Source organism: Zingiber officinale, chromosome 6A (assembly GCF_018446385.1).
Source record: "Zingiber officinale cultivar Zhangliang chromosome 6A, Zo_v1.1, whole genome shotgun sequence".
NCBI classification, from domain to species: Eukaryota; Viridiplantae; Streptophyta; class Magnoliopsida; order Zingiberales; family Zingiberaceae; genus Zingiber; species Zingiber officinale.
This window is the reverse complement of record NC_055997.1, coordinates 134947638-134960182: the sequence shown is the minus strand read 5'-3', so window position 1 is coordinate 134960182 and position 12545 is coordinate 134947638. Positions and strand designations below refer to the sequence as shown.

Genomic DNA, 12545 nt, shown 5'->3' with positions numbered 1-12545 from the left:
TATAACATAGGTGGATTTGGATTAATAATGTTAAGCATCGTTTGTGATCCAAGTCTAAACCTCTAAGAACAGATAAGTTGAATTTGGAATCAATAATGTTAAGTTCTGTTTACGATTCTAAATTTAATTTCTAAAGAACACAATAGGTTGTTAGGAGAGGTTCAGGACTTGTACAAAATTTTTGTACAAGGGAACTGGTACGATATTCCGAGTAGCAACCAACATCATTAACTTGAGATTTGATGAACTACGCTAATTGCCCCCATAGAAGGGCCTCTTGTAGTCTCCTCTGCTGCTGGGGGAGTTAATGGCCTTGGCTCCTCAAACCTTTCCCTCCACGACTCAACCATTGTCCTCTTGATGCTCACCATCCTTACGCCTTAGTGCTCCCTTCCCATAAAAGATGCCAAAAAGGATACGGTCAGAATCTTCTCCTTTAGGGATCATAATTTTTCCTACGGATTTGGAGACTTATGAGTAAAATCTAAAATAGGGGTGGGTTCAGGAGTCTTTTCAGGTATGAGTTAGGGTTCAAAAAATTTTCAAATCCTCGTAGTTGAATGGGGGAGGGTATGGGGATACTATCCCCACCCCGAACCCACCCTAATAATAATAATAATAATAATAATAATAATAATAATAATAATAATAATAATAATAGAGTTTTATATTTTCTATTTATTAAACCATAGATTATTAATGTTACTATATATATTGTTTAATTAATATAAGTATTTATATGTCATTGGATTCTTGTATTAATACTTTTTTGAAAGGTGTTAAAAATTGAAAACCTTTTAAAGCGGGGATGAGGACGGAATGAGGATTTAATCCCAATGGAATTGGGGATTGGAATTTCCCGATTAAATAGAACCGGGGATGAGGGGTGTGGATATAATTCGAGGAAGGGGATGAGGATGACAAACTCGCTCCCTCCCTCATCCCATTGTCATCCCTATCTTCCTCCACTACCCCGTACATCCTTTTCTATTGCAATACTTCAATAAGCATTTGCACTAGTAGAACCTTTGCTTTCGATGATCCTACTATCCTCTTGCAACATTCTAGTCTGTGGCCATGTGTCCTCCTTTAATCGTTAGGGTTCTACTATCTTCATCTATAACTTGGTCCACCTTCAAGTTGTTGACTTGGATATCAAATCAAACACTAGTGAGTGGGGGCCGACATTGTTGGCTTTGCTCTTCTGATACTTAAGTCAATAATGGGATGAATGAATAAGGTGCCTCCCTTGGGGAGAGGGCTTAAGCTAGAAAAGGAGGGCCTTCGCCAAGGTAGGGACTTAGCCATTCGTTGACTGGGTGCCTTCCGTTAGAGGAAGGGCTTCAGTTTTGGAATCGAAGAAAAGAAAGGAAGCCAAAGAAGAAGAAGAAGAAGCTTGGGATGATGAAGACCTGATCCCCTTGTCCATTCGAACTTACATTGCTTTTTATAGAAATTAAATATAGTTTCCTGTGCCCCTCACTCATGTCATCTTATCCTTATACAGTATGGGCCAGAGACCATTAGGGCATCAGATAGCTATGCTTGGGTGTTAGATACATGCTTTAACATGCCCCACTTTCTTCTTGCCCCAAATAATCAGGGACCAATCCCTAAGTGATAAATGGTAGCCTATCTTTTCAGGTGTGAGATACCTTACGGTTTGGAAATTAACTTTCTAAGTTTGACTTTCAATTTAGTTGACCATTTTAACTTTCGTGTGAGTCAAGGGAGACAACGAGATGGAGGAAACTAGATGACATGGGAGGAAACGTCCTCCCGGATTACTCCTATGGCTAATTTGATAGTGTCCTCTGATGGACTGTTAGCAAGCAAAGCATTATTAGAGATAGTAAAAGAGGGTAGTAGAAGGGGAAGAGATCAGAGGAGATATTCCCATGGCAGATGTTCTCGCTAGCTTGGATAACAGGCTGCAGACGTTCCTTAGCAGGAATGCTCCTGTGTCGCTCATAAGTTGTAGAATGTGAAGACTAGTAGAGGTTTATTCAAAAAGGTACCCTTACTGTCAGATTATTTTGGGAATGCACCCAATAGGGTTGTTCCCAATGCCTTACTTTGGGAGTTTGTGAGGACTTAGCCTTTTCGGGAATATACCCAAAGGGATTGTTCTTAATCTTTCACCTTCAAAGTCAGTGAGGATTTAAGCTTTTTGAGAATGTACCCAGTGAGATTGTTCCTAATCTTCTACTTCTAGTGTCACGCCCCAAGGGCATGCTTGTCCTTCAACTCGAACGGTACCCCCTAGTGACAATATAGAAAATATGATATCAAGTCAATTCAAGCCAACATAAAATATGAATGTAATATAATAGCACCAAGTCACAAATGATAATGCGTGTATGTATGCATGAACATGTGATCATATTAAACTAACCAAAAATATAACCAACAACATAAATATTCTATACAAAAAACTAAAATTCTAAATAATAGAAAGTACACCAACAGCTCAAACAGAAATTCAAATTTGGGTGGGACTGATAGCTGGAACCTCTGAGTGATACAACACTTGCTCTATCTGCTAACATGAAAGTCAAAGGAAAAGCAAGGGCTAGTAAGTATAACAACTTAGTGGATAGAAGAACATAGCATATGAATAATATACTGTCAGGAGATCAAATGATGCATCTCAAGTAGCATACCTACTATATAAGTAAGAGTAGCAGTATAATCAACTACTAATAAAAACATAAACAACCACATAACTCTCAATTAATTAACCTACTCAAGTAGGTATAACCAATAACTCGGGAGTACATATAGTACATCTAAACCCTGCACAAATAAATACGTAACCAGCATATAACAAATCCTGACTACACATGAACTCGCTATCATGGGTATCTCGTGGGAAGATAGGGTATATACGTAGCTATCTAGATAAGGGCTATACGCGAACTCACTACCATGGATGTCCCATGGCCAGTCAAGATACATACATGTATAACAATAGCAAGCAAAACAATCAACCAATCTTATCAAGAGAATACTAGTCACTTAGTTGTAACATCTCAACTAACTCCATGGTATCATCATAACTACCATAAAACAATAAGGTTATAATCAAGTAGTCCTAGATGGCAGTCTGAAACAGATAACCTAGTAGAATACTCTATCACTTGCTACAGTATAATATCCAACATGTATAAGCATGAGCCTAAGTATATAACCATATATACGATATAGATTCAAGAGCATATGATCACAACTACAATATGGTCTGGTAATATCCTATATGTATAACCAACCTGAGCAGGAATAACAAGTTAGACTACATAGCTATCAACAATAGGTCAACATATAAGAACAAACAATAAGGTATCAAACTCAGGAGCAATATACAACATATTTAATGTAAGTGAGTAACTACGATCTAATCAAAACATGACAATAAATAATCATACACTATAATCAAAACTACCCACTTGAATGTAGATCATCCTAACCATCTTCAAGTCAAAGAGTCTGTCTTGAGCTTAAATCCTACAAGCACCGGTACAAGGCAAAACTAAGTACTATGATAAATCTTACAAACCATAAATAGTCTACATAGATAAACCATTTAACTTTCTCTTTTGGGTTTTGCTTTCTTAGATGGGTATCTAATAAATCTCTCATTTATTAGAATTTAATTAGTTACTTGATTGAATTAATTAATCAACCTATTAATTAATTCATCTAAGCATTTAATTTAATCTATAATTAAATTATCAAATCAACTTAAGGGAAAATTTGCATGCAGTCCCTATTGGTAAACAAAATTTTACATGCAATCCCCATTGGAAAAAATCTTTGTTTCCACTCCCTAGTCAAACATATTTACCTAATTACTCCTGATATTTTAAGTATAAAAAGTCTAAAAATGAGTATAGTTTCTCTTAAATTCAGTACATTAAACTAGAATTTAGTATATTTCTATCACATTGAGTATGATACTTTTTCCACCTCAATTGGATGAAAAATATACTAGATTTTCTTTAAATGATACTCAATTGGATGGAAAATATACTAGATTTTCTTTAAATAGTCTTAAATTTAGGAGGAATTATATTAAGCAGGAAAAAGGCATGCTCAATTTAATAGAAAATATACTCTATTCTAGAAATTATACTTATTTTTAGACTATTTGTACTTAAAAAAATATGAAGGGAAATTTTAATAGAAAATATACTCGATTCTAGTATAAAATGCTGACTTTAAGAGGAATTATACTCATTTTAGTATATTTTTTTATCAAATTGAGCACGATTCTTTTTCCACCTTAATTGGATGGAAAATATACTAGATTTTCTTTAAATGGTACTTAATTGGATAGAAAATATACTAGATTTTCTTTAAATGATGCTGAATTTAGGAGGAATTCTATTAAAACAGGAAAAAAGTCGTGCTCAATTTTATAGAAAATATACTCAATTCTAGTGTAAAGTACTGATTTTAAGAGAAATTATACTCATTTTTGGACCTTTTGTACCTAAAAAATCTGAAAGGCTTAGGTAACAATATTTGCACGAGAGAGTTGAAGCAAATAAAACTTTGCATGAAGGAGTGAAAATAAAGATTTTTGTGATTAGAGACTGCATGCAAAATTAAAGTTGTGATTGGGGATTTTTCTTTACTTTATCGTCAACTTAATCAATTAACTAATTTCATCTAAATTTTATTCATATTAACTACGATAATCATTTAAACCCCATAAGATAATCAAATCAATCAACTCATTAAATCAATAAATAATCAACCAAATTGATTATTTAATTAACTAACCTGCTTATTAACCAAATTTTTCCTACTTACTAAATCAATAACATGTTAATTAATGCGTAGTTTGTTGGAGTGTATACTAAAAGTCTAGCTTTTGTAAATATTTATTTTTGAAATAAAAGAATCACATTGGTTAATATCTACATTTATTTGTTAAATGTAATTGTTCAATTAATTTATATTATAGACAACATAGTGTGTGGTGTCACACACAGAAGATCATGTTGACGGTTCTTTATAAATTATAAACAGTTGCTCACGACTAAGATGAAAAGGAACAAGCCATCGGAATAGTCGTAGTGTAATTAAGTATTAGTTTATTTTGATTAATAAATTACACTGGTATACTCTAAGTATATTGAGTAGGACCATTTAGGTAAGCTCTTTTTGTACTGACTTAATAAAAGAACTAGACCTTAGTTATTATGGAAGTGTGTGCTCTTAATCCTAATATAATAACAAGCACATATATTTAATATTTATTTCTTCGACTTATCAAAGGATAAAAAATCATTGTTAATTAGAGTTTTTATTGTAATGTTCAATCTTTTAAATTATGTTGATTATGTTTATATTTTTGTTATTTAATTTACTTATATAAATTTATGAATTGTATTTGTAGGTGACAGGTACTTGGATTTTACATATGATGGTTGAAGATGATTGATAGTAAATTAATTGAGTTTTTATTTTATAAGACTTTGTTCATTATAAACTCAATGTTTTGTTAGTATTAAGTTAGTTTTGGATTCAATACTTTTACATTAATATTGCATTTGTACTTTTGTGATGATGGGATAAAATGTGATGATGTGGTGAATGAATTAGAAATTTTGGATATAAAACTTTTCTATTCTGTATAGTGGTGAATTGTGACGATGGATAAATTGTGATGATAGATAATTTTTTCTATTATGTGGTGAATGTTTTGTATTCTGAATAAATATCAGTAATAATATTTAATATCTTTATGAAATATTATAATTGACATTTAATAATATCATTATAGATTAGTTAAGATGACAATTTAAAATGCCCTTATAGATTATCATTACTAACATATTTTATTGTCTTTATATAAAAATTTAAAATATCTATAATTGTCAATATAAATTAGTTTAGGTGATATTTATATTTGTCCTTATTAAAATAATAATAAGGCATACATAAATATCCATAAAATATTTTTTCATGACATTTTGATTATCAGTATATTTCTATATTGTACATTTTTTGATGATGTCATCATACCTTTAATGTCACTAAAAGTATACTATAAGAGTATTTATGTATGTCCTTTAATATCTTATTTCGAGAATTAGTACTAGTTTATAGGAACTCAAGTATGATCAAGTCTCTCACTTAAGTTGGTTGATATTCTACTCTCGCTATGCACATAGTTCATTAGAGTTTAACTTTGCCACTATGGTCATCCCCTAGTAGCTAGGTTACTCATCTCTTAGGTGCACAAAGTTGATGGTTTGCTCCATGTGTAATTCTTCATGCTTCACCTATGTAGTGTGCCTCCATCGACGCTTGTCAATGTGCCCTTGGTGCTTCCCATCTTATGGTCCTTTGGATATCTCATTCCATCTTTCTTTGAACTCTTCAGACCCCTAGCCACCGTGCTACTAACATGGTAGCACCAAGTTATGCTCCATTACCTGCTCAAACACCACCTTAATTAGCACTTATTTCGTGTGATCCCTCAGTCGCCTCATTACTTCAAAGTCACTAGGGCGTGTCTCCTTGGTCATGCCTAGTTGTCATCATATCACACTCTCAACCTTATTGAGTCACAAAATTTTCAAGCTCCGTCCTGCAAATCCTTACATACTCAAACACATATCAAATTAATATGCAACATCTAATTTAAATCTTTTGCACATGCTTTAAATCCAACCACTCGCAACACCATTTACTCCACCTTAGCCACTTGAGACATGATTGCATTAAGAGGTGATGGGTGAGGCAGATGAGCAGAAAATAGGTCATTCGTGAAGGTGAAAATTTTGAGTTCCCCTTGTTTTGATAATAAATTATTTTCTTTTAGAATGCTTATATTTTACGTTGCCCGATTGAAATTTTTTATAAGCATGATTTCCGGATGGATTCAACCACTAAAAAATAAATAATTAAAAAAAATATTTTGCGAAATAAATGAAGACTAGTGTTTGGTTACAAAACATATTATAGTTCAATATATATATATATATATGATACGGTGCATTGGTGTGAGGGCTGTGAGATGATGTGGCTCGGAGTCAAGGCCGCAAGAGGGTCAAAAGTCAAGCTAATATGTAGGATAGGAAGGTCAGAAGTCAAGCCTTCGTGACCGGTCAACAGTCCAGCTGACAGGGAGGATAGGAAGGTCTGGAGTCAAGCCTCCGTGGCCGGTCAACAATCCAGCTGACGGGGAGGTCAGAAAGGTCAGAAGTCAAGCCTCCGTGTCCGGTCAACAGTCCAGCTGACGGGGAGGATAGGAAGGTCAGGAGTCAAGCCTCCGTGGCCGGTCAACAGTCCAGCTGACGGGGAGGATAGGAAGGTCAGGAGTTAAGCCTCCGTGGCCGGTCAACAATCCAGCTGACGGGGAGGTCAGAAAGGTCAGAAGTCAAGCCTCCGTGGCCAGTCAACAGTCCAACTGACGGGGAGGATAGGAAGGTCAGGAGTCAAACCTCCGTGGTCGGTCAACAATCCAGCTGACGGGGAGGTCAGAAGGGTCAGAAGTCAAGCCTCTGTGGCTGCTCAATAGTCAAGCTGACGTGGAAATCAGGAAAGTCAAAAGTCAAGCCTCTGTGGCCGGTCAACAGTCAAGCAGACGTGGAGGTCAAGAAGGTCAAAAATTCAGCTTACGTGCCAAAGTCAAAGTCTCAATAGACGAGATGGTCAAAGGAGGGGATTATAAGACCCGCCTTGACAACGATTAATAAACGGGCTCACGAGCCAGGTGTAGCCAAGGATGGAGAATACGAACAAACAGGTCTGTCACAGACCCAGCGTGCAGGTCGAGACGTATATACCTTGGATAATCCGACAGATGAGGGTTAGGAACCAGACCCAGCGTGCAGGTCGGAACGTACATGCCTTGGATAATCCGACAGATGAGGGTCAGGAACCAGACCCAGCGTGCAGGTCGGAACGTACATGCCTTGGATAACAGCAGACAACAGCAGATAGGGGCAGGTCAGGAAGCCGACCCAGCGTGCAGGTCGGGACGTACATGCCTTGGATAACAGCAGACAGAGGCAGGTCGGGAAGCCGACCCAGCGTACAGGTCGGGACGTACATGCCTTGGATAATCCGACAGATGAGGGTCAGGAACCAGACCCAGCGTGCAGGTCGGGACGTACATGCATTGGATAGCAGCAGACAGCAGCAGACAGAGGCAGGTCGAGAAGCCGACCCAGCGTACAGGTCGGGACGTACATGCCTTGGATAATCCGACAGATGAGGGTCAGGAACCAGACCCAGCGTGCAGGTCGGGACGTACATGCCTTGGATAACAGCAGACAGGGGCAGATCGGGAAGCCGACCCAGCGTACAGGTCGGGACGTACATGCCTTGGATAACAGCAGACAGCAGCAGACAGAGGCAGGTCGGGAAGCCGACCCAGCGTACAGGTCGGGACGTACATGCTTCAGATGACGCAGACGGAGACGGGCTAGGAGATCAGACACTACATGGCAAATATGCAAGGAATCGTAACCACCTGTCAGAGAATAATCATCACATGTCAGGGAATATTCTAACAGTTGGAGGCTCATACTCCTCTCGATTCCTCTGCCAGCCTATAGGAGAAAGCCACGTGTCGACCACCGCCAGACAAAGCCTGACACCCGACATTTCCTGACATTCGTCAGGCTCCAGAAACATCCGTTGCAATATAAAAAGGGATGCTTTGTCCTTTATGAGGTACGCTCACTCGTCATTTTTCACTAGTCTTTTACTTTTCGTCCTTTCTCTGCGATTTCTGGGGGAAAAGTACTTGACTTGAGCGTCGGAGGCCCTGACTCGGGGACTTTTTTCCTTGTTTCTGGTCTCTAACGATTGGTGGATCCGTCTGAGTGTGCACAGGATAACAACATCGTCATCCTGATCATTTCTAGTCGTAGGCCGCCCGTGCGAACCTTTCCAGGGGGTACCCAGCATATTCAGCATTTCAACGACTCTCCGTCAACTTTTCGCATAACAAAGCCCGTCCTCATCCGACTCAATTTCCGGACGGGATCAATATATATAGTAGTTGTCTATATATATGGTTTAGAACTCAAAGAAATATACATGACTATATATTAATTATACTTTCTAAATCATATTCCATAAAAGCTATGAGATACATATGTGCCAGTTAAATCTTTAGGACTATTATTTATGTCATATCATCCCTCTTATAAGTTCACATGTAATCCAGTGTTGCATTCCCGGTTACGATGTAATGATATTGATATGGTGATAAAAAGGCCATAGATGATTCTATGGGTCAAAGTAGGAAAGAATGAGTAACATGGAGAGTAAAGTAAAGATAGTTGAAGTACAGGTACCTTGGTTGGGTATAGTAGATCGAACGGGCTATACTGTCGGTCGAACATGATTGTTCGGACGACCGTTCGTGGAGGGCCTATGATTGTGGTAAGAGACAAGACGTAAATCCCTTGGACCATCGTCCTGGTCGGACGCCATGACCGGTCGAATGAAAGACAACTCTCTGACAATAAAAAGGTCGAATAAAGGAAGATATCTCTGTTTAGTATGACCGAATGGGGATATGTCCTTATCGAGCGACCTCCGATCGACTTTCGATCAATCTACAGTGGAACTCACTTGTGCATCTTATCGTACCCTTTTGAAGGTTTGTGCCAACTGTATTTTAGAAATTTCCAGCCTATCACATTAGGAATTTGTGTGTTTACTTAAGGAATGACACTTTTTAACTTATCTTTTCCTAAGACGCTTTGGAATATGCATGTGTTTGGAAATTTGTGCACAAATACTACAATGACACTATAAAAGGGGATTCTCCTCTACAGACAGATTATTCTACACGCTCTAGCTACAGTTTCTACTATTCTCCATAAGCGAAGGACTAACTTGAGCGTTGGAGGGTCAAGTTAGGAACCCCTTCATGGCTCGACACTAACGTTCCTTGTCTTACAAGGTGGTTACGTTGTGAAGTCTTCATCCAATCAACCTTAGAGTTACATCCTCAGCCAACCATCTTCTTTGCTTTTAGGCAGGATCATGTATATATAGTCTTCATATAGATGTATTTATGGTTCGATTCTCAATTAAGGCATATTGTCATGGGCAGAGCGCTAAATTCAAGCCTACTCGAGTTGTAGCCCGGGGTCAATAGCAGTCAAAAAAGGAATAAAAACAAGATTTACTATGGAAGAAAAAAAATACGAAAGAGGAAGCAACCCATGGGATATCTGAGTAGATCACCTAGGCTAACTCTGCCATGCATATTGTAGGATATTTTTTTTCAATAGAATGATAAACTTTAAACGTTGGGTTTCGACCACGTTCAAATTATGACAAAATCGAAAACTTTTGTGAGGACTTGAGCTGGATCCTAAGAATAGACATGTAATGAAGTGCTCCCCGAAACTTGTGTGTCCTAATTTTGCACTTTGTAATTATTTATTTAAGACAAATTAAGTGTAATCGATGCCAACTTAGACAAATTGACATATCACAGAATATCATGCATTCCAGTTAGCTAGCTGCGTACCGAGACCAAGATCTTTTTCCTTAATTATATACGTTGATAAAAATCTGCAGACAGGTGGGTCCGCACCCCTAAACCACCAATGTAAGGGATCTGCATAGGCATGCATGTGAAGTTTGGTGGTATGTCGTCGTCAATTAAACATATAACATGTTTTGCGGACCATGCACGCAATTAGTCCAGTAAGCTCGACACACAAGTCTCTTTCAAAATTATAGTCACTACACAGTCCAAATTGAGTCATCATCTCAATCACTGCGCGCCATTTTCTTTTGCCAAAATGATCCGAGCGTCGGCAACCATTAATAATAATCCCTTTTACGTTAAAGGGTGGCCTCTCTGGCTAGCTGACCCTAAAGCATGCATTATTGTACCTACGTAACAGTAATATAATTAATATTGTTTAATTAAGATTGCTCATTAGTTTCTATAAAATGCGTCCTTGTGCTCATATTTGATTTCAGAACGAAACGACAGTGATTAAGTTGGTCGCAGTAAGCCATGGCTCCTTTGCAAAGCAACTCTTCCATTTCCTTCCTCGCTTCATTCGTGGTCATAGCCCTGACTGCCACTGCTTGTGCAGCAGTCAGAAATGATCCTTATAGCTCATCTAAAGCCCTCCACTTCATCCGAACTTCCTGCACTGCCACCGACTACCCCAACCTCTGCTTCAGCTCGCTGTCAGGCTACGCGGGCACGATCCGGACGGACCCCGTCCAGCTTGCGCAGGCCGCTCTGTCGGTGAGCCTGACCGGCGCGCGTGCCACCGCCACCTCCATCTCCAAAATTCTGAAGAGCGGCGGCGTGGGGTCGAGGGAAGCCGGGGTCATAAGCGACTGCGTGGACAACATCGGAGACTCGGTGGAGGAGCTCCGGAAGACCATCAAGGAAATGGAAGGGCTGAGGAAGAGCAAGAACTTTAAGCTATGCGTCAACGATATGCAGACGTGGGTGAGCTCGGCGTTGACGGACGAGAACACGTGCATGGAGGAGTTTCCGAGCACTAGCATGGCGCTGGCGGCGCGCAATTCCGTTAGGGGCGAGATTGTGAAGGCGGCGCAGCTCACCAGCAATGCCTTGTCCCTCATCAATGGTATTTCCGGTGTTTAACGACTTGAGTTAATGGGAAATTAGTTATTCTAGTTAAAGAAATATATATATTTTAACTGCGTGTAGCTAAATATATATTGGACTCGTCAGCAGTTGGTACTGTTGCTTAGTGCTCGCTGTGTTTGTGTGCAAAAGTACTTAATTTGTAATGTTAAAGATCAAAATCATGTTTTAGCTAGGCTTAATTTGCTAATTAAACTTAGACATCCAGTATCAACTGACTAAAACTTCATGTAAGACTGAGGTGAGGTCTTCTTCATCACGTCCTACTCCAATCTCAGAAGCATTGAAGGACTACACTACAACAAAAAGATAGTACCGAACTTGTTATAGGGGTAAAAAAAACATATGTAAGATCGTTGCAAATCGGAAACAAAGACAAAAAATAAAAACAAAAAATAAACACACAATAAATACAAGAATAAAAGTACAATCAAATAACAATAATAAAATATAAGAATACTAAAATTTATGCACGAAAAATCACCTTTTGCTCACAAAGACTCTAGAAACGTAGCAACATTCTCCTATGAACCGAACACGAGCATTTAATAGCAAAATTTACACGAGATCAACTTATATGTACCTTTATGTGCTAGTCATTATTTCAAAAGTTAGTAGCCGTACGTAATTTATCTCCTCCATATTGACCCTGGGACGGATTAACGGGGGCGCTGGGAGGAAGTGTATTCATTTTTTGCCACCATTAGTAAATTGCTTGTTAATCAATTGATTGTTTTACACCAATTGATTAGACCATGACACATGCATGGTCGATGTTCCCCTTTTTTTTGTAATCTAAGTATTTGGCTTTCGATCCAACTAACTGTAAAGGTGGATGGACCAATCCCACAGAAGGACAGGTGATTCTTGACATGACGTCCCAACATCACAACTCCACAAGAAATTCCTAGAGTGAGATTTG

General features: G+C 38.3%; 1 protein-coding gene across 1 annotated transcript; it reads left to right on the top strand.

The window, feature by feature from the left end:
- Nucleotides 1–10946: 10946 nt before the first annotated feature.
- LOC121998245 (21 kDa protein-like) lies at nt 10947–11798 on the top strand. Its single transcript, XM_042553063.1, has one exon. It carries the CDS (start codon nt 11012–11014, stop codon nt 11618–11620), a length of 609 nt encoding a protein of 202 aa, XP_042408997.1. The 5' UTR covers nt 10947–11011; the 3' UTR covers nt 11621–11798.
- The last annotated feature ends 747 nt before the right edge of the window (nt 11799–12545 follow it).

Bases quoted from the DNA above. Each gene is read 5' to 3' on its own strand.
- LOC121998245 (XM_042553063.1), top strand. From the start codon at position 11,012: ATGGCTCCTTTGCAAAGCAACTCTTCCATTTCCTTCCTCGCTTCATTC.